This window comes from Alternaria burnsii (genome assembly GCF_013036055.1).
Source record: "Alternaria burnsii strain CBS107.38 chromosome Unknown 728, whole genome shotgun sequence".
Taxonomy (NCBI): Eukaryota; Fungi; Ascomycota; class Dothideomycetes; order Pleosporales; family Pleosporaceae; genus Alternaria; species Alternaria burnsii.
In genome coordinates this window covers 629335-650310 of record NW_024066122.1, presented here as the reverse complement: position 1 = coordinate 650310, position 20976 = coordinate 629335, and the positions used below count along the sequence as shown (strand labels likewise).

General features: G+C 50.9%; 7 protein-coding genes across 7 annotated transcripts; 4 read left to right on the top strand and 3 right to left on the bottom strand.

Moving 5' to 3' along the window:
* Nucleotides 1–922: 922 nt before the first annotated feature.
* GT037_009584 (snare complex subunit) lies at nucleotides 923–2104 on the bottom strand (the record flags this gene model as incomplete). Its single annotated transcript, XM_038934631.1, has 1 exon — nucleotides 923–2104. The coding sequence occupies one exon, from the start codon at nucleotides 2102–2104 to the stop codon at nucleotides 923–925; it is 1182 nt and encodes a 393-aa protein (XP_038782906.1).
* A 1173-nt stretch (nucleotides 2105–3277) lies between these two features.
* GT037_009583 (uncharacterized protein) lies at nucleotides 3278–7264 on the top strand (the record flags this gene model as incomplete). The annotated part of the gene is made up of 5 exons (XM_038934630.1): nucleotides 3278–3380; nucleotides 3493–4460; nucleotides 5464–5794; nucleotides 5855–6419; nucleotides 6481–7264. The coding sequence occupies 5 exons, from the start codon at nucleotides 3278–3280 to the stop codon at nucleotides 7262–7264; spliced, it is 2751 nt and encodes a 916-aa protein (XP_038782905.1).
* Nucleotides 7265–7375: 111 nt separating this feature from the next.
* On the bottom strand, nucleotides 7376–8008 carry GT037_009582 (endoglucanase iv; the record flags this gene model as incomplete). The annotated part of the gene is made up of 2 exons (XM_038934629.1): nucleotides 7376–7731; nucleotides 7762–8008. Coding segments are annotated over 2 exons (603 nt in total), but the record flags the coding sequence as incomplete, so codon positions are not given.
* A 1601-nt stretch (nucleotides 8009–9609) lies between these two features.
* On the top strand, nucleotides 9610–11822 carry GT037_009581 (glycogen debranching enzyme; the record flags this gene model as incomplete). Its single annotated transcript, XM_038934628.1, has 2 exons — nucleotides 9610–11545; nucleotides 11599–11822. The coding sequence occupies 2 exons, from the start codon at nucleotides 9610–9612 to the stop codon at nucleotides 11820–11822; spliced, it is 2160 nt and encodes a 719-aa protein (XP_038782903.1).
* A 376-nt stretch (nucleotides 11823–12198) lies between these two features.
* GT037_009580 (uncharacterized protein) lies at nucleotides 12199–13241 on the bottom strand (the record flags this gene model as incomplete). The annotated part of the gene is made up of 4 exons (XM_038934627.1): nucleotides 12199–12517; nucleotides 12604–12850; nucleotides 12943–13087; nucleotides 13152–13241. 4 exons carry the CDS (start codon nucleotides 13239–13241, stop codon nucleotides 12199–12201), a joined length of 801 nt encoding a protein of 266 aa, XP_038782902.1.
* A 2874-nt stretch (nucleotides 13242–16115) lies between these two features.
* Nucleotides 16116–17073, top strand: GT037_009579 (uncharacterized protein; the record flags this gene model as incomplete). Its single annotated transcript, XM_038934626.1, has 4 exons — nucleotides 16116–16257; nucleotides 16312–16417; nucleotides 16471–16820; nucleotides 16871–17073. The coding sequence occupies 4 exons, from the start codon at nucleotides 16116–16118 to the stop codon at nucleotides 17071–17073; spliced, it is 801 nt and encodes a 266-aa protein (XP_038782901.1).
* Nucleotides 17074–18108: 1035 nt separating this feature from the next.
* On the top strand, nucleotides 18109–20302 carry GT037_009578 (cellulose-binding family ii protein; the record flags this gene model as incomplete). The annotated part of the gene is made up of 6 exons (XM_038934625.1): nucleotides 18109–18959; nucleotides 19275–19313; nucleotides 19385–19456; nucleotides 19538–19572; nucleotides 19638–19715; nucleotides 19773–20302. The coding sequence occupies 6 exons, from the start codon at nucleotides 18109–18111 to the stop codon at nucleotides 20300–20302; spliced, it is 1605 nt and encodes a 534-aa protein (XP_038782900.1).
* Nucleotides 20303–20976: the final 674 nt, after the last annotated feature.

The window sequence follows — 20976 nt, the reverse complement described above, 5'->3', positions numbered from 1 at the left end:
TAACAAGCCGCCAGGTTTTCCCGCCTCCTTATAACCTACCATGTGAGGTTCCTTCAGCAATCCCTGAAGGTGAAAAAGGAATAGAACTGCTACAGCGGGCGTATGCCGGACTAGCGGTCACGCAGCGTAATCTACAGTCACGTCATGCAAAAGGACTTCCTTCTATCCAGATAGGTCCATATCCTCCAGCGGACCCTCCTCCATACGCAGCCGATTTATCAAACACGAATCCTGCATCATCGCAGTCGTTTGTTCCGCTGACGGCGGCGGTAGAGGAGCAGGCAAGGAGGCATTACTCTTCGAATTCGAACCAGGGCAACGGAGAGGAAGGAAATTCGATTCCGCGGACTGAGATTATAGATGGGTATGTTGGGGGAGATGCAAGTGGCATGTTCATTTCGCGAACAAATGTAATGGGTCGAAATCTGCGACGAAAGCAACCACGGGCGGCATGTAGGGAAGCGAATCATGATGGGGTCAAGGAAGAGGATCAGCATGGTGGCAGAGGAGCAGGCCAGAGAGGAAATAGGAAATATGGTTAGATGTTCGGTGACGCGGGAAGCCATGGACCGAGTTCAGCAGAGCACTGATCAGTGGGTTTGAGAGGGGTCGAGTTCTGGTCGGAGGAAGGCGCGGAGGGATTACGACCGTTTCTTATATGAGCAGAAGAGAATGGATCAATAATGTACTGTTGAGATACATAGACGCACATGAGATATGCGAATTGCACCCAGGCATCGTGTTATCTTATTCGAAGGGGTATCACAATCATATTATCCGAACCTTGCCAAGCTAATCGAAAGACTACCCTAGTGCCAATACCAATACCAACACCTGTACTCCAATGCCATATAATACAAGCGCGAGATGAATCCCTCCCGTCCGCCCCGCTCTCTGTACCCACATGGGTAGCCGATCGCCCTCAGTGGATCTTATCCATCCTCTTCTTAGCAATCTTGATCTTTCCATCCACCCTCTCGACATCCTCCTCGAACAACCCAAGCATGGCATTCTGCTCCACAAGCTCCTTGTTAATCGTGACACCCATCTCCTTCATCCTCCTCACCACCGTCGCTATATCAACCAGATCCTCGTCCTGCGCAGCAATAATCTGCTTCTGCAGCTGCAAAACACCTTCATTATCCAATTCGCGCGTTTTATCCGTTTCCTGCGCCGGTGCACCCAGCACCCTGCGACTGGACGACGACGACGGTTTGGCCGACGCCGCGCCTTTGAACAGACCCGCTTTCTGGCTCTCCGTGACAGCAGCCGAAGACGTCGACGGCGCATTGTGCGAGGCGGCGCCCGAATCCGATATCGCAGCCTTGACAGCCATGCTGTTGAGCACGGAATCTAGACCATCGCGTTCTTTGCGCAGACCACTGATCATGTCCTTTCTTCGGCGTATCTCGCCGTCGCCTAGTTTCTCGCCGGACCAGTCGTCCGAACCGCCTTGTTTGTTGGCACCACCTAGCCGGCTCAGTCCTTCGTCCAGCGCGGAGATCAGCGTAGAAGCTCTGACGAGGCTCTTCTTCGCGTTCGCCGCTGCCTCGTGCTGCGCGGTTGCTGCGGTCGCTTGTTCGCGTTTCGTCAACCATCTCCGCGCGTCTTGGAGGTTGGATTTGAGTTCAGCGTGTTTATCCAGCCAGTCCGACGAATCCCTCACCCTGTCTTTTCCAAACTGTGAACCAGGGAAGCCAGTAGTTTTCTTCCCGTTGCTGCCGTTTTGTTCGCCGCCAAGGTCGAGGAAGAATTTGTAGGCCTTGCAAATGCGCCAGCGTCCGTCTTCGCTGCTCTCGATGGCCCGCAGATAGGCCTCCAGGCCTGCTCGTCGCTTCTCGATGGCTTCGGGTGAGCTTGCCGTGTTGCCTATCCCTAGGAAGCCGCCGAGCCAGGATTTTGGTGGGAGAGGGGCGGGAGGCGCGCATCCGGCTTCTGATCGCAAGGCTGAGTCGAGAGAGGAGAAGTCGGAGTAGCGCTTCTGAACGCTGGTTGCGGCGCGGGGGAAGGGGTGTTCGATCTTGATGGTATACGATGTGTAGGCCTTTCCGTTCTCAGGTGTCTGATTCTGCGCTGTCGGTATCGAGATTTTTAAAGGCGCCATGATTGCGATGTATGTGGTGGATGTTATGCAGGGTAAGAGTGGTGTTGTCGCTGATGTCGGCGGCAGGCGGCCGTCTTGTGTTTGGCCGGTGCCTCGCGCGATCGCGTGCACTTTATTCGCGACGATAGCGTTGTTTTGGCAGTCCAGGCTAGGTGTCTGCGCGCGCGTGATATGCGTGTGTTCCGGTTATTGAAGGTTTATTGTCAAAGACGCGCTGAGCGCAATAAGAAAAGACGTCTTGCGCAAGATCCAGGGTCCTGGCTTGATTGACGTCGTTGGACGCAGCCGCGGCACGCTAGCGCCACGTGCGTCACCTAGGCGATGGAGGTTTGCCTTGGGGAACTCAACACCATGACTCCTATGACCAACACCTTGTTCGACATCAGACGACCAAGTCTGACTCCAGCATCATGCATCAATCATATGATCCTTGTGATAAGTAGCAGATGAGCTACGCTCGACCTTTCGCGAATCGCAACGCACCTATGCTGTCAGGTAATTCCAAACAAGAAGTGCCACAATCACTGTGATAACCTATACGCCTTAGAATTAAAATCTTAAGAAAGATCCAAATGAGAAGCAAGGATTCTCACACCTTATCGTTTCGAGACCTCTTTTCCATCACAACGCTCTTTTTGTCTTTCGCAGTAGTCTCTTCTTCAGCAATTCTCGCGCGATGCAGCGATACCGCACTTTCGCATCTTCTTGCCGTTCCCTTTCACTTCCTCTTCTCGAGAGTCGTAACCCGCATACTCTACTTAGGATGGCACCCAATGCCTTGTCATGACAAGGTTCGTGTAAGACCTCAACACCGTACACTGCGTTGTCGGACATTTGTATAGCGTCTTGCCGGGTTGCTACCTTGCTGCTATGAGCTCAAATTACCACGTGTTTCTCGCAGTCGCAGTTGATCTGTCCGTGACTATTTTCTTAATTCTTAACTAATACCGTTAATCAAAGATTCGCGGCGAGAGAGTCTGGCCTGTCGCCATTGGCCGAGCGCACATCTTGGGAAGGAGTGCAAAGTAGTGAATAACCTCCAGAAAGCGTACGTGCTTTGCCGCTACTTTCGGGCACCACCCCGCCGGCTATGGATATTGCGAATACTTGGGCAACACGACTCTTCTCATCGACAGATTCATGTGCCACTATACGGAGACGACGGTAGACGACATGGGCCTTCTCAATCTCCCGCCGGAGCTTTTCGCCAAGGTGATCCGCCTCTGCGTCGACAAGGACAACGTCCGTGAAGTGTCAAAGCAGCGCTTAACTTGCAGTGAGTTCTCCCGTAGTGCCTCGCATCTGCGCGCGTCGTAGACACTGTTCAGTCCCTAGTCTACCCAAATGTGAGATGTCCCAAAGCGACTGAACTGACACTGTCTACACAGAGACCATCAAGTATTACCTTGACCACGAGCTCTTTTCGAAAATGCCGGTCCGTGCCTTCACCCGCTCAGGAAGTAATAGCGCCCGTACTCTCCTCAAGAACAAGCTTGCGCACCACCTCGTCCATCGAGTGGTGAACATGGACAAACTCCGCGGCGCACACAGCTTCCTACCAATCTTCATCAAGGACTGTCTGGAACTACTCCGCTTCATGAAAGTCCTGAAGCAAGGAGATGATGAGTATGTCTATGCGCTTATGCTGGCGAACCAGCTAGCCGTCGTGTGCTCGATTGCGTACACACTGGCGACGTCCAACCCATCGAGCCCCTTCCGACAAGGTTTGCTCTCAAGGTTCGACTTCGCATCTGGTAACCAGGCCGTAGAGCAGATGGCAATGGCTGCGGTGGTCGGTTGTCTTGAAGTTGTTCAAAGTCTGAAACAAATCTACGGCACGGAGCTACTGTGGGACCGCTCCTACCCTTTCGGACATCCGCTCGCTGCCGCCGCGGGCGGTAACCACAAAGAGGTCGTCGATGCCATCGTGGCAGACTTGGAGTACAACTACCGCCCAGACCTGAGCCCCGCGTACAGGGCGGCGTTCATATCCGCTATCGATGTTTCGTTGGCCCGACAACACTGTGACATGTCGTTGTTCTTGATCGACTTGTACCATCATCATTTCCCTGGCGCTTTCAAACACTCGCTCCGTAGGTGGCTTGTAAAGGCGGCCGTGTATCCAGACGACCGTGTCTACTTACGTCTGACCTCTCTTGCCGAGGATGGCGATGTTCGGAGACACATGGCGCCTTTCGAGATGGCCTGTAGATACGGTTACATGCCCTACATCCTCCGCTTCTTCGACCATGGTATCCTCCAGCTGAACGAATACTTTTACATTTACGAAGGCTTAGTCCTCGTGCGTGTGGACACTCCTCTATCCTTGGCAATTGGCGTGGGCAACTGGCATCCGGTCAACATACTTCGGAGCATGGGGGCCTTCTGAGCATGGGAGCCTTGTGAGCATGGGAGCCGACGCGGATGGCCTTCCAGTTTGCGGGCCTCGCGATTGCCTTTTCTACCGGGCTTTCATAAAGAACGGCGAGTACGTGTTCGTTCTCTTCTTGCTATAGCGAGCGTGACTTGTTCTTATTCTGGACGCATTGGAGTCTGATAGTGGTCAGCTCGAGGCTGCACACGCCAAGTTCCTGTCTTGTATTCTTCATGAGGTGCGAAACCAGGCCGATAACTTCGCTGGGTTCACTCGTCGTATTCCGTGCAGGAGGGATGAGGGTTGTCTTGCAGTGTATCTGAACAAGAAAAGGCGGTTGATGTTCAAGTTTAGGTTACGGTACTGCGGAGGATAATGTGTTGGTCAAATGTCAACATCGCGTCCGTGCTTAGGAGTTTTGGAGCACGGACCGATTGTACGACACGATGTTCTACTCGACACTGCAGCCTAGCAATGAATCGATCTCCAAGGATACTCGAGTCTCATCCGAACGGTTTCTCAAGGATATGCGTCAGAAATATTGTCTTCGAAAGTTCAAATACATGCATCCATAGGTTCTCGTTGACGTGTCTTCAAAGCATCTGACCAAGTGAAGTTCTCGCCTCATCGTTCACCGTTCGCTACCTGAGCCAAAAATGCTGGATCACGACCTTGTGGTCGTAATCCAAACGCCTAATAGTCGGCCAACGCCAATTAGAGATATCATAGATCGCTGCTAGGAAGTACCTGTAGTAATTCGTTGTTTAGAACCCTTTTGTAGCTCGCCTCAGCTCCTAGCTAATCGTATTAAGCTATTTATGTAGCAGCAGGGTAGCAAGGCCCTGTCTTTTTTTTTATCTCGTCTCTCGTTTGTGTACGGCAGCTACACTGCTTCGTCGTGGTCATCCTTCATAAATCGACTCATCGTGATCACTTTCCTCTGACACCTCTCCGTCCTCAGCCACTATGGCTATCCTTCGCTTAGCAATATTACCTTACTAAGACTTCTCTCACCTTGGCTTCTTCTCTCACCTTGGCTTCTTCTCTCACCTTGGCTTCTTCTCTCACCTTGGCTTCTTCTCTCACCTTGCCTTTGTTGCTAGCAACGGTCACTGCGGCAAGTTTACCCCACTATATAACAAGAGCTGCTCTGTCAACCTCTGGTCCTCTTCACTTCTGCCCCAACATCACATTCTGGTCAACGACAACAAAGATGGAGCTGCTTGATCTACCAACAGAGGTCTTCGAGCGCATCATACGCAGTTTAGTTAAAAATCACGGCGTTGCAGAAGCTTGGAAGGCTCGAGGAACAAGCAGTAAGGACCACATCACCAAAAATCCATTATGGATCATTGAACTGACTCACTAGAACTCAGAAGCTTTTCAAACCTACATCACCTACGATATCCTTGCTGCCCCGTCTCTCTTCGATTACAAAAAGACTCGTGCCGGAACCCAGATCCTCAAGCACAAGCTCGCCGACTTCCTCTACACGCGCAGCATCAATCTGAATGGCTTTGTGCACGCCCTTGTGCCCAACTTCATCAACCGTATCATGTACATATCGGAGTCGTGGATTACTGGCGATCAGGCAATCTCAACACTACGAAGGGTCATATGCGAACTCTTTGTCCGTAATTGCGACGGTGCGCTGAGCTTCGTTTTGACCGGTACGAACAAGCCGAGCATCCAAGATAAACAGGAAACCATGGCGAGTAGCGGAGCTAATTTGATCGCTACCGCTGCTGCTATAGGTGATCTTTATATCTTGAGAATCAAGGCCGCAGAGGACAAAGACTTACTATGGGCCAAGTCGCCAGCCTTTGGATTTCCGCTGGATGTAGCCGTTTATGCAGGGCACTTTGGTGTGGCTAAAGCGATCGCGCAACAAGCCGTCACCAACCGGAACAAGGACGTCGTCGATAACTATCGAGGTTACAAGTAAGTTTCCTACTATAGGGTGTAGACGAGACATACACTAAATTTGCACTCCCGCATCTAGTCTTCGATCTGAACATCGCTCATTTCGTCAGGCGATCTGCACCTGTATCGAGCTGCAGCATCGCGGTATGACTCACTACTTACTCGAGAAGTACGTGGAAGCCTTTGGTTCCCCGACAGAGACTTGCATGGCAGTCTGGCTTAATACCGCTGTTACATGTGGTCACGAAGACATACTTCGACTCCTGCTTTATCTTCCAACGGAAGTAGGCATATCCACGTTCTACAGGGCCTTCGAAGCAGCCTGTCACCTCTCGAAAGTCTCCCTTCTCTACCTGTTCTTCCGACCCTCCCCGAATGTACCAGGGCGTTTAGCAATCAACCGAATCTACTCATGGCGCGACAAGAACTACGCATCTGAATACCCTCTCAATACCGCGATGATGGTTGCAGAGCAACGCCATATGAGAGGCATCATCGTAAAGCTCCTGGAACTCGGCGCAGATCCGAATGGACCAAAGTATCGTTCTCATTCGGGACGACCGCTTCGTCTGGCATTCGATTTCGATAAGTGTGTCTCGGGTATCCTGCCGTTACTAGATGCAGGTGCCAATCCGCACTTGATTGATGATGACTGGTGGATTGAATTACAGTGGAAGAGGTTTGCGGAGACATCAGTTATAGGGAAGGCGTTAAGAAAAGCGCTAAAGTGTCATGCGAAGCCAAAGCCTGCAAAGGAGGTGGAAGGATTTCTTGCTGAGGTGGATGAGAAGATCAAGGAAGATACGGTCGCGGTGAAGGACGTGAACTTGGTGCCGGCGTCTTCTGGTTGCACGCAGTCATAGATTGTCACTGGAACCTCACACCGTCAGTATTGGGGTCTATGTAGTTGATGAGTAACAAGGTTAGATATCACAGCGTTGGATCCGGATGTGACTTAGTCTCCCAGGAAGACCTTATTGATTGGCCTGTCTGACTGGGGTCGCATATGCCCATAACTTTGGTCCTGGAATCTTGTATCCCTCGACCTTCCCATGCACATCCACCAGTATACCCTCGTACCTACTCCCATACAATTCTTCCCCCTTCACACCCCCTTCTAACCTCCTCCCCTCTCCACCCGTCATTCGCGCCACCCGGATGTTCACGCACTGCGGATATGCTTGCGCTCCGTCCACCTTTTCTGCAACGTGTAACGCGATGATCTCATGCCTCAACACATAATTCCCCTCCTCCAGCACCTCTGGTATCCTGACCACCCAAGAAAACCCATTCGCGATGAGTACATTCGCCGCCCATGTTCCACCTAGATCTATCACATTCCAACCTGTACTGTTCAGCCACCCCAGCTCATCAATCTTCACCCACTCCAAGTCTTCTTTCCTTGCGTCCGCACAGCTGCCCTCGCATTGTGCTAGATATGTCATCACAGGCCCGACGTGCGAAGTTGGCCATTCGTTCCATTGTAGCTTTAGTTCCTCACCGGCTATTATGGGAATTTGAAGAGCGCCGGGTACGGCGTTGTAGTGACAGGAAATATTCGAGGTGTTGAATTGAGAGGGTGGGATGTATATGTTGCCTAGACAGCGTTAGATGTGCTGACCCGTCACGACGACGCATATATCTTGCCTAGGTTCGATGCTGACCATGCAGCAAGAGGCTGTGGCGGTGTCAGGTCATTCGAAGATGCAGGATCCCAACCATCGTAGGTGTCACCGGTAGTAGTTGTTATACGCGTTACTCGACCATGTGCATGCGCGGTAGTAATCAAGAAAGACGATATAATCTTCTTCGAAAGTCGCATTTTCAGTTAAGCCTTGGGTAGCTGAGTCGGACTAAAGAGGGTGACGCGAACGAGTACGGCTCACACTTCTGTCTAGCTTCCTTTCTCGCCGGTTGTTGAAGTCGTCTCGTGCTTGGTAGGACGAATGTCACAGTTTAAGTGAATCGCGCCGAACTCTCAAAAGGGGCACCAAGTAGGATACAAGCATCTCTTGATGACCATGAACCAGGGCATCGGGCCCGGCAAAGGTCTTCGTAATGGTTGTTTACCCATACACATCCTGTAATTACCCCAGATTTGGCGATGTTGTACCTCATATCAGGATCGACCGCTGATTGGCTGACCAATTCCGTTACTTAACAGGACTTACTCTAGACCTTGCGCGTCTAGTCAGGAGACGGTGGCAGTGAGGTTCCACTTGGAAACAGGAAGACTTTGTATATTACGCCATTGGTTCAGCGCTACTTGAACAGCCTCGGCTGCTGTACCCCCAGACCATGACAAGATTGCAAGAGCGAGCCGCGAGTGGCAACTAAACAAGTACTTGATTTCCTTCCGCCGTCTTCTGGCCTATGATGAACCTCTAGCAGGGTACTTGCAGCCCGTTGTAGCCATGCTTGACAAACTGGCACTGGAGCTGGCAAGCTCCATCGGAAATGCGCCGGGAATGTTGTGGTGCTTCTAACGACAACGCGATACTGGTTTGTGTACTGTCGTACAGTCGTTCAGAAGGTTGGGTTGTTTGCAGGAGCAACTGGACATTGAATGCGCTGCTCATGCAGGGTCGTTGTCTGTTCCTGTGGAAGCTGTGAAAAAGGCAGGTGCCCTATGAAGTTCGCGGGTCATGACGCACGATGCGGCGATGTGGACCCGGGGTAGATCTCGACCCGATCCGTCTAAGCGCTCGGCAAGTTAGATCACCGGGTCAAAGGCTAACGAACCAACCCTTTTCTACCCCACAAACAAGACACCGGAGTAGCCATCGTGATCATGAAGTCTCTCCACAAGGCAGCTAGGGCGAGCTTCACATCTCAGACGACTTGGACTGCTAACGGCCCGCGCGATGACGTCCAACTTTTTTGTGTCGTGTGACAGCATTTCGCGTGCGGGTCACGAACAGGGCGGTATGGGGTCGAAAAGTATATAAGTGAAGCATGGACCAGGAAAGAAGAAAAGTATTGACTCTATTGTTTGTGCGCACGGCCCGGAATATGTGAAATAGCGGTAATAGAAGACCCTGCTTGGTATTTCAATCACCGAGATTGTATTTGTGAAGCACTTGACGTTCGCCGTACCTATCACCACTTACCACAACCTGGAATTACCGGAGGGTCTTTTAACAACAAAAGTAAGTCCCTGACCCCCAGTATGCGGTACCCAACAGTTAATGTATCAATCAGAATTAGCATGGTCGCATTGACGGTACTGGGCTCAGCCGCCCTGATAGCTGGCGTCCTAGCCTATCCTCAAGGGTCACCAAACTCTCCTCCACCTGCCACTGACCTATCCGAACCATGCGCGGAAGCAGCTACGAGACTGTCTCTCCAAGATGGTCCCCAGGACAATCACTTCTATTCTGACTGTCATACTAGCGCCCACGTTATCGTCACCAGTCCTCAGCCCAACAGCGATCTCAACGTTGTCAAGCCTCGCCTGCTTGTTGCATGGCCCGCAGGCAACAGTGGAGCTATGGCGCTCTTTGCCCCTGAGAGCGGCCAGGGCAGTCTGACCATGAAGCTAGAAGATTCCGAGAACGGACAGTCAGTGGAGCCATTGACCGCGTCGGACCGCGTGGGTGTTTCAGGGTCCATCAACTTCGATACGTCTGCTAGACTGACCGTACCCATCCTGGGCAGTATACGAAGCATCCGCGACTTCACTGAGGGAGGTGGAGTCAGTCAAGACTTCCAGAACAGCTTCGGATTCGCGATCAACGGAGATGGTAGCGCATCGATCAACCGCACTTGGTTTGATGGCGTAACAACTACGACGCTGAAATTCTCGCCATTAAATGGTGCCCAAGCTATCACGCTCAACCGCGAAGCAGCATGGACTTTGACTTTCGGCGCGGGCAGCTATAGCTTCGAAGCTTCTTACAACTACCCACAGCTAGAGCAGCTTAGCCCACAGGAAGTCCTAAATGATGCATCTTCGGGATTGATCGCGCAAAACCCAGATCAAACCACCTCATTGTCATTTCTGTCATATACAGATAAACTTCTAGCTGGCACCTGGCGCTTCCTCACCTACTTTGGCCGCGACAGTATGCTGTCACTGCTCCTGATGCAATCCATCCTCAGCGAAGCCGCTATTGAAGCTGTCATCGGAGCTGTCATCGAGCGAATCAACCGCAACGATGGCACAGTGTGTCACGAAGAGGTCATTGGTGACTACTCGACCTGGCTGAACAAGAAGAAGGGAGTTGATTCTAGTGCGCCCAGCTGTGACTACAAGATGATCGACACCGATTTCATGCTCCCCGTCGCAATGAAGAGCTACTTTGTAGATACAGACGCTGGCAAGCAACGTTCCGATGCTTTCTTCAGCAAGACTGCAACGTTTCTCGCCGAGAACGACGGGCTGCCTTACTCTCAGCTGGCTCAAATTACCGCCGAGAAGATTATGCGGATCGCTGAACCGTTCGCGCAAAGTCCTGTAAAAGACAATCTCATCAAACTTAACGAGGGTGAATCTGTTGGCGAGTGGCGCGACTCCAATAACGGCCTCGGAGGGGGCCGCATACCGTACGACGTTAACACGGCGCTTGTACCAGCAGGTCTTCGGGCCATCGCTAGCCTGAGTGGTGCGGGTTTCTTTCCAGACCATCCAGACTGGTCTCAAAAGGCTGATCAATACGCCCAGATCTGGGAAGACGAGACGCTGCAATTCTTCCAGGTTACCGTACCGCAAGCCACTGCCAAATCTCTTGTGCAAAATTATGTCTCCACCGCAAACCTTGGTGCACCAAACAATGCCGATAGTATTACTGGCGATGTCACTTACTATGGTCTCGCCCTAGATGGCGATCTTGGTTCACCAGTCGTGCCTGTCATGAACACCGACGATTGCTTCCGTCACTTCTTCCTGGACACCACGAACCAAACCCAGCTGACGGCATACATCGATCAGACTGCCTCTCACATCCTTCAACCATTTCCAGTCGGCTTATCGAGCAATGTTGGCTTGTTCGTTGCCAACCCAGCCTACGCCGGAGACGCAGGCTTTGCTGCAGGCTTCTCAAAGACAGATTACCACGGGACAGTAGTTTGGAGCTGGCAACTCGCAATGATGGGCGCTGGACTGGCACGACAACTGGGTCGATGTGCGAGGGACGACGCTCCTGGTAAGCTACTAATGTTTTCTTACATCATAAACTCTGCTAACTACCTCTTCCAGAATTCTGCACAAACTCCGAGGTTCATGATAAGGTTATTCGTGCTTACAACAGCCTGTGGGATACCATTGATGCCAACCGCGATCAGCTCAGCCATGAAGTTTGGAGTTGGCAGTACAATAACGGATTCCAGGTTGCGCAGCTCGGCTCTTTGACTTCGACCGAGAGCAACATTCGACAGCTTTGGAGTTTGACATTCCTTGCGGTCAAGAGGGAGAGTTTTTAGGCCTCTTCGAGATGGCCTGTTCGTGAGTGGGTTAGGGATCGGCTTGGATACGAATAGGAGAGGCTACATATTAGGTGATGGAATAGTGTAGGCTACGACTTGATGATTTACGATTGATGAATACAGAATCACATGACACGTTTCCTTAGTTCTGGACGAAAAGCTTTTTTATTTCACGAAGGATCCTACAGGTATTCGCCATAAGAAACTTCTAGTCCTATCCCGTCCTGCCCCATCGTAATACCATGATTCTTGGGCGATATATTGCTGACAAATATCATATCGCCATCAATGCCATAGGTGAGACGGCCGTCTCATGTCAACAGGGAAGGTCACCGCAGATGCGGTTCTTACTAGATTACGATCCACACATGCTCTAGTGTAGATTGTTCTTGGAAAACTTTGTAAGCGTCGCAAACGGAATGAGCTCTACGCTATCGTAAAGATCAACATGCCCAGCTGTCAATATCCAAACCATCTCCTTCGGCTCACGCACCCTTGCAAAAGCAATGTCGCTAAACTCACTCGAATGTGCCTGATTACGCGCAACGAACATCACAGGACGAGGCGAGATCGACTCGATATCCTCAAACGGGTAGAAATCGATCAACTTGACATCGCTGGAAGTTGTTGGACCGGTATTGATGTTCCTTGAGAAACCCTTCGGCGTATACTTAGTAAGGTTGTTCGCCGCTCTAGTTTGGGTTGAGTATGTATGTACACTATCTTTCAACACCACATCTTGCTATCATATTTTCCCTTCTCATGGAAGTCAATCTACTTCCCAATTACATCGTCGTGCTTGCCGATCATGGCAAGTCCACCATGCGGCCTCCATCCTTTGAGCTTCCAATCTCCACCCTGTATCTTGACGTACGTGAACTCCACAAACGAGCTGTTATCCCACTCGCCAATATGTCCATCGGAAAATTCTCTCACGTGCCATGCGCGAACTTGCCAAATTCCTTTGGCTTCTGAGGCGCTAGTGCGCGTGAACATGCTACTACCAAGGAGGTGCTGAGTTTTGACTTGAAGTGGTCTTAGTGAGAATACGGAGAAGACATTGTTGATGAAACAGAAGAATCAAGTAAGGAGGGTCGTGATGGTGGGTAAAACGTACGGTCTGGATGCCCCAAGCCTTGTATCCTGAAGGCGTTCTCGAAGAATTGCTTGGGAGGGCACTTTCGAACTGTCCCCACAGCAGGAAAGTCGGAGTAGTCTGCAACTATCTCTGGTGCTGTTATTGCAAGAAAAGTTGATAGATCCTAGTATCATTATCAGTATATTGCTACGAAGCGGTTTTTGCTAATCTCAAGTTAGTGTAAAGACCTTTTTATCCCACGCCACCGACCATTTGAATGAAAGTTCGCGGAAAGAACGCTCGTCCTCGAAAGAGTTGAAGAGACTTAAAGTAGTCATTTTGAGCAATTGGTTTTCGTGTGTAACAGAGATGGAAGGTTTTATTCATGCATGTGCGGTTTGTTGATCTCTTTTATACATTCATAGACATATCACATATAGAAACAAACTCCGACGAGGGCAGCTACGCTTCCCTCTTTCAGGCGCGCTTTACAAGTACCGAGACGCCGACTGACTTCCCAGTCCAGCTCTCGCGATTGGTTGCAGAAGATCGTGGCTTTGGTCATAGCGTGAATCTGTTGAACGTGCCCTGGTGTCCAAGACAGTGAATCCCGGATGTTAGTAATGCCGAATGCCGAAACTTGTGCGATCTTGGATTAGGGGGAAGCTTCTTCGTACAACCCCAAATACCATTCGGACAACCTCCAAAGATTAGACGAGACGAAAGAAAACTCGTGTCACCATAACCACCGTAGTTACTGTAACACCAATTCTACCACAGTATTTGGGTGCTCTGCCTAGCATCCGGATTCTCCTAATTAGCTCTGTAAGTCGTAGCGCTATGCGCACAAGTCTCACCTATAAGTCCTTGTTGCCTGTATCTGCTGTTCTGTTGCTTTACACGATGTCTTGTATCACACCAGTCTTAAGCTCTCTATAGAAACTGCTAGAAACTCTACAGATGGAGTCGTGAAACCTTTTATCTACAACAGATTACTCAGTCAGGCAACAACTGATAGGTGCTAATTGTTGCAGATAACTTTTACAGCTTATTTTGGTTATTCAGTCTTTTTGGGGTTGTCCGAATAGCATTTAGGGTTGTCCGAAACAGCTTTCCCTTGATTAGGAGAAAGCCTTGGAGATTTGGACATCTTTCGCTTATCAAAACACCGATCTGGAAGAGTAGTACTAACTTACGTTTCTTGAATAGTACTACTATAAAGTTTAAAGCCTACCTTTCATAACATTTACATCCTGATTACTCGAGCAAACAAATCCTTTAATGACCTTTGAACAGCCTCATAAAACTTCCCTGCCTTCTGTCAACGCGTCGCCCGCACTCCGCAAGGAGTGCGGTAAGAATCATAGGATTCGAGCCCGACTGGAGTCAAGCTTTTCGAGCGTGGTGCGTCGTCGGTGTGGGCGATAAAGTCCTGGCGCCGGGTCAAGTTTCGCGAGTTCCCTACGTGAGTGCGATAGAGTATGCCATGGTTGCTGAACGTGGGTGTATGCAGTCAGTGAATGTCTCAAGTGCAGCTTGGTTAGTGATGCTTACTTTATGCTGACTGTTGCAACAGCCTTGATCCAGGAATCGATTTTAGCTGCACCGATGACAAATGATTGACTGGTGCGGTTCAATAGATCCACATGCCAACTTACAGTTTACATCCCAATCTCGGTCAGCCTGATGGGTTTGATACTTGGAAGGCATCTCCTCTTCCAAGATATCGAACTGTCCTTTTCAAGATAGGTCAAAGCGTTGATGAAGCCTCACCAAATAGCGCCGAACAGCTCGCGAGGTCCTTGATAGAGCACATACATGTATGACTGATGAGTATTACGAATGTTTTGAGCAAAGATTGTAGAACTGCTCGACGTTGTTGATGCTAAGACAGTACAGAGTGCTGAAAGAGGCTAAGACCAATCAGGAAAGGGTTTACATTAAGGCATTGTCTTCAGACCAACTCTTGATGATGACTCCTCCAAAACATGTCAATCGTAATGGTCTACATTTCCGGAGTATTCCCAGCTCATTATCGATATGCCCTTGCTTGCCGTCTCTTGATGATCGTTATGCGGAAGGACGCCGGCCGATACTCACTCCGGCAGTAGCAGTAATGCAAGATCGCTACACCATTGACAGCTCTCGAGTTGCATTTGAAGAGATTGAAATGAGTCTTTCTGCGTCGCTCGTCTCCAACACTTTCAATTCAAAGCACGAGGCAGATGAATCATCTGGAGGCGCGTGGCTTTTCTGGGATTGAGGCAAGAGTCGAGTTGGACGACTCGAGTGTTCTCCTACCTTGCAGTTGCTACTCTCGGAGTTTGTATGCATATATCTGGGGCACTTACGACGAGCTCTTTGATTGAGTCAGTTTTAAAGCTTGCGTCTTTCTGGGCTTGGTTTCCCGCTCCAATCTTCCTCTTTGCTGATCACATCAGGTATGCTCAATGTCGGTACGATCGTTATGCTGGATGCATCTGAATGAGGGTTCTGCAGCGCCATATTGAAACAAGTACGCATCGCACTCCATTGACGTTGGACATGGAGCCCCTTTATGCAACATGCTGACTGCAAGGTAGGCGAGTTTGGGCTTAGCTCTAGCCTTGGGTCAAAACAGTTCTAGCGTGTTTTCGGTCTTTATTGAACAGCTTGTTCACTCAAAACCGCCGTTGGGCAGAACCATGACTTCCATAATTATTGCGCCGCAACAAGAGCGCTGCGCGAACGCTAGAGCAAGGTCAGAAATAGGTATCCACGCGAAACCACTATACCCATGCGGATCTCCCATCCTTCATGCAGAGATGCATATGTGGTGCCTTACATCAGGCTTTGTAAGGAGGATAGATCCAAGTCTGGAAGAGAGGGGCGCCAAGACATACAAGCCGCTAATGCACAGAGCTGACAGCTACAGTAAAGATCTACATTTGTAATCTTGCCGCGTAGCTCGTCGAAATTACATCTCCAGGGCTATCTCCCCTACATACCATCACGTGTGCCAACCTGGATGTACCGGGATGATGACGCAGTTGGATGTTTACTTACCCGTCCACTTTTCCGCAAATCGGAAGGCGTGATGACTGATTATAGGAGAATCAGGAAGGCAGTTTACTTGAGACTACAGGTATAAAGGCAAATCTATCTCGGACGTCCGTCGCTACTTTGCTTGTGTCAATCCCAAACTTCTCCGGTCCATATCTCTCCATATCAACATGACGATGAAGCTCGCCCGCGCTTGTGCATTTGCGCTTGCGACATCGACCCTTGCGTTCGCCTGGAAGGAGCCAGTATCTCTATTTCCATCTGTGATCAGCGAAGGCCAACCAAAGGGCGAGATCAAGAATATCAGCGGAAGTAAGTCCGTCTCGGGACCAATTGATCGTTGTGAGCAGCTCTGAAATATCAAAGTTGAAATGTACCACACGTACCCGGACCATCGCAGCAAGACGAATAGCAGCAACGCGATCCTCTTCGTATCCGACATCTTTGGAATCCCGCTCCTTCAAAACAAGTTGTAAGTTCGCGCAGCAATAGTTTCCGAACTATGGAAACTAATTCGTAATCTAGGCTTGCAGACTCGTATGCTCGCGCAGGATACCTTACCGTGATACCAGATCTGTTCGCCGGCGACGCAATTCCTAGCGACATCCCCGAAAGCCAGCTCAACTTGACTGCGTGGTTTCCCAACCACCAGCCTGCCAACGTCGAGCCCATCATCGAGAAGACGATTGCATACATGCGCGATGACCTTGGTATCCAGACTATCGGGGCCGTCGGATATTGCTTTGGAGGCAGATATGTAGCTCGCTTCTTGGCCGAAGGCAAGGGTGTTGATTTGGGCTTCACTGCGCATCCGAGCGTGCTTTCCAACGCCGAAATCGCCCAGATTGTCAACCCAATCAGTATCGCGGCTGGTGGTAAGTGTTTTCGCGACGGCTTGTGATGAGCAGACTGACGCGATGACTAGAACTTGATGCGACTTTCAATATCACACAACGTTATGATGCCGACCGTCTGCTTACCGGCAACAATGTCACTTACGAACAGACATTGTACTCGGGCGCCCCCCACGGATTTGGAGTCAGAGTCAACGCCAACATCCCCAGGCAGAAGTATGCAAAGCAGTCGGCGTATATTCAGGCTTTGAAGTGGTTCGACTTCTGGTTCTAGAAGCTTCGCGAGCGGTTGGTGTTAGGTCTTGCCTTGGCACCTGTCGTTGAATGTGTCACGGTGTGACGGTACTGTGTCGTACTGGCGAACACAGAGCTTCTTTGCTTCGTTGTACTGACATGAAGTGACGAGATCGAGAATTGAACAAGATATAAAGTGCGCCCGATGGATGAGTCTTCTGAACGCGATAACGCATACATTTGTACACAGCAAGTACTACCCGCATACACCTTTTATGGTCCTCGCATTTGGTTGTTGATTCTTTTCATTCGTACGAGACGGTCGATGATGTGCGATACTTGGTGATGTTGGTGTTGGTGGTGTTCAGTGAGAACGCCATTCAATGCGCCAGATACCCCTAGGACTGTGTGCAAGCGCCGGATGAGAGACGCACGTGCAACACGATGAGCGGGGTCGAACAGTATGACAATAGAATGTCGCTTGAGACATGCGCAGTCACCTCTAATTTCTCCGTACAGCGCTGACCCATAAGTGCAGCATTCGTCTGTCCTATGGCCCGTTGTACCGACCTTTCACGACTTCTTGCGATTGCCATATGGTGTTAGTGCCGAAAGTCTGGGCCATTTGATGGTATCGCATCATGCTTTGACGTCCACACAATGCTGCAGTGTCGAAACAAGTCTAAGGCTTTTTCCCCGCCTTCGTGCCGCCTCTTGCAGGGTGTATGTCCCGCGTAAATTAACGGTCGTCCGGCAGCTACATTTAGCCTTGTATATAGTGCCCCGGAAATACGTAGCGGCATGCAAATGTCGGTCGTGTCACGAAAATCTCCTTCTCTCCGTCGCTACGATGTACGTTTAGGTGCGTATAGATGCGTCAAGAGTGATGGAGATGTCACCTTCATATGCTGCAAACGATGTCAGAGTGCGCGATAGATGGTTTGTTGCGCGTCCTTGTCGACAACATAGAAGAGGAGAAGATAAGAAGGCGGTCCGACCAACTTACCAGACATGATTCAGAAGCAACAGCGATACACAGATACGAACATCTTCCCATCATCCCGCAGCCGTCACAATGGTATCCCTCAAGTGCCTCTCCGCCATTGCCCTCCTCGCAATTGCTTCAGCTCAGTCGACAAACAACACAACCCCGATCCGCTACATGCCCTTTGGCGACAGCATAACGGAAATAGTCTGCTGGCGATCAAAATTGTGGCAGCGGCTCCGGACCACTGAGTGGGCAAACGTCAACTTTGTTGGCAGTGGCAAGACGGAGAACAATTGCCGCGACACGACCTATGACCGCGACAACGAAGGACACTCTGGTCACTATGCCCATACACGAAATGCATTGGAGAAACAAACTGACTCGGTAAAACGAACTGTAGGCTTCCTGGCCATCGATATCGCGAATAAGAACCAGCTTGACGGATGGCTGAAGACGAACCCCGCAGATATCATCACCATGCACCTGGGCACAAACGATATCGTGCAGCAGAACAAAGCGGTGACAGACATCATCGCTGCGTTCACCAAACTCATTGGCACTATGCGGACGTCGAATCCCAAAATGAAGATCATCGTACGTCTCTCTTACCCAGCATGTGCCTATGCCACAGTGTCAGATACACACCTGCTTACCTTGGCGTCTCAGGTTGCCCAAATCATCCCCCTAGGCATCGGGAACTACAACGGCAAGGTCCAGGAACTGAACCGCGCGATCGTGCCCTGGGCACAAGGTCTTAATACGACGCAGAGCCCCATCTGGGTTGTAGACCAGTATACGGGGTTTAGTGGGAGTGCGGATCTGAGGGACGGAGTACATCCAAATGATAGCGGCGATGTCAAAATGGCGAACGTGTGGTATCCTGCGGTTGTGAGGGCTTTTGAGGCTGCGAGAACCGACAGGGTTGTCGTTGGCAAGGAGTTTGCAGCATAGATGGAAGCAAGACTGGGGAAGGCAAATAGTGGTGTAGATAAGCCGATGATGTTTCATGACGGATCAGCTCATAGAAGTTCTCGTGTCAGTAGAGTGTGCAGCACGTGACGTGGAACGCTATGGCATCGGCGCTAACAACTTGGTGGGGCAACGGCGCCCAAATTGTCGACTCCCCGACGGGGCAGGCGCATCAACAAATAACAGCAATCGTCTTCGCCCACCGCCTCCAGCGCCACCTCTGTACACAGACACTCTGGTCTATGCTTCTATCTCATTGCTGATCTATCAAAACAAAGTTTTAGACGTCAGCACAAAGGCATATCCGCCATGGGAGAATCAAGGTACGGTCTTCGAGGGGTTAGGCTGCGATGGAGAGACATGTGCAGAGCATAGGCTGACAAGACGTGCACAGACAAGAACTCGTGGCCTGGTTGAACAACCTCCTCCAGCTCAACATCACCAAAGTCGAACAATGCGGTACCGGGTACGTCAGACGCGCCGAGCCAAGGCACAGAGGGGCATCAGGGTCCAGGGCCTGAGGACGTGTACTGACATGGCGGAACAGAGCAGCACTGTGCCAGGTCTTCGACAGCATATTCTGTAAGCCTCCCACCTGTTATATGTGTGCGCGAGGCGAGATTAAGACTAACAGCGTGGAACAACAGACGATGTGCCCATGTCGCGAGTCAAATTCAATGCCAACACTGAGTATGCATACCTGCAGAACTTCAAGGTATTACAGAGTATGTCTCTCTCATAGTGAACACGTTGTACTGCAATTCCTCTAACACACACGCTAGACACGTTCGCCAAGCACCAGATCGACAAGCCCATCCGCGTCGAGTCGCTCGTAAAATGCAAGATGCAGGACAACCTCGAGTTCCTCCAATTCGTCAAGCAGTACTGGGACCAGCACTTCCCAGGCCACGAATACGACCCCGTTGCCCGCCGCAAGGGCCAGGGCGGCGTCGCCACGGGAGCCGCACCCCGCGCCGCTGCCTCGACCGCCCGACGAGCACCCGCTGCCTCCAACACGGCCGCACCGCGTACCCGCACACCCCTGGCGTCCGGCGGAGGAGCCGCGAGCGCCGCTCTGCGCGAGGAAAACACGGCGCTCAAGGAGACGGTGACGGGCCTGGAGCGCGAGCGCGACTTTTACTTTAGCAAGCTGCGCGACATTGAGCTGCTGATTCAGCAAGCCATGGAAGCGGATCCAGAGCTTGAAAAGGACGAGGGCTTGCTCAAGCAGATTCAAAACATACTCTACTCTACTGAGGAGGGCTTCGAGATCCCGCCCGAGGCCGAGGGCGCCGAGGAGGAGACGTTTTAGAGCGAGGTCGCTACTCCGACGACGACGATGACGACGACGAACAGGGACGTACGAGAGGAGCTGAGGAACGTTATCCAGGCGGCACAGGACTTGATGGACGAGACGGATGCAGTTGAGGCGGCTAGGGAGGCTGGCAATGTGGTGTTTAGCGCTGGCATGATGAGGCCCGACGATGCTGTTGTGATGGCGGTGGACCGAGACATCTTTCCTGGTGACAAGCCTTAGTCTTTGGCATCTTTTTTGTTGGGTGCTCTTATTCTCCCTCATCCTGCGAAAGCATGTCATGTCTTCGTTCATCTTTCTCGTTTTCGTCATCATCGTCTCCAGTGTCTTGTCTAGCTGAGCCAGTTCGTCGGGTTAGTTCCTCAAGTGGGTGAGACAGGAGAGGAGGGTTATGATTGCATTTGGAAGCGAGGATACCACTTTCCACTGGGGAAGACTCGACGTCTTTCTATATTTCAATATACGAGTTTCATGGTTCGTTCTTCTTTTTTTTGGACGTTTATCCGTCGTTGACTTTGCATGATATCCTTGTTGTTCCGCTTCTGCCATGGTCTTGCTACAAGCATACATGCGGTCTGAGAGGGACTGCGGCCGCAGCAGAACTTGCTCTGTTGTCGATGTTCGTGGAGGTGCGGAACAAAATACAAGTGCAAGGTACTGGGCAGTAGTGA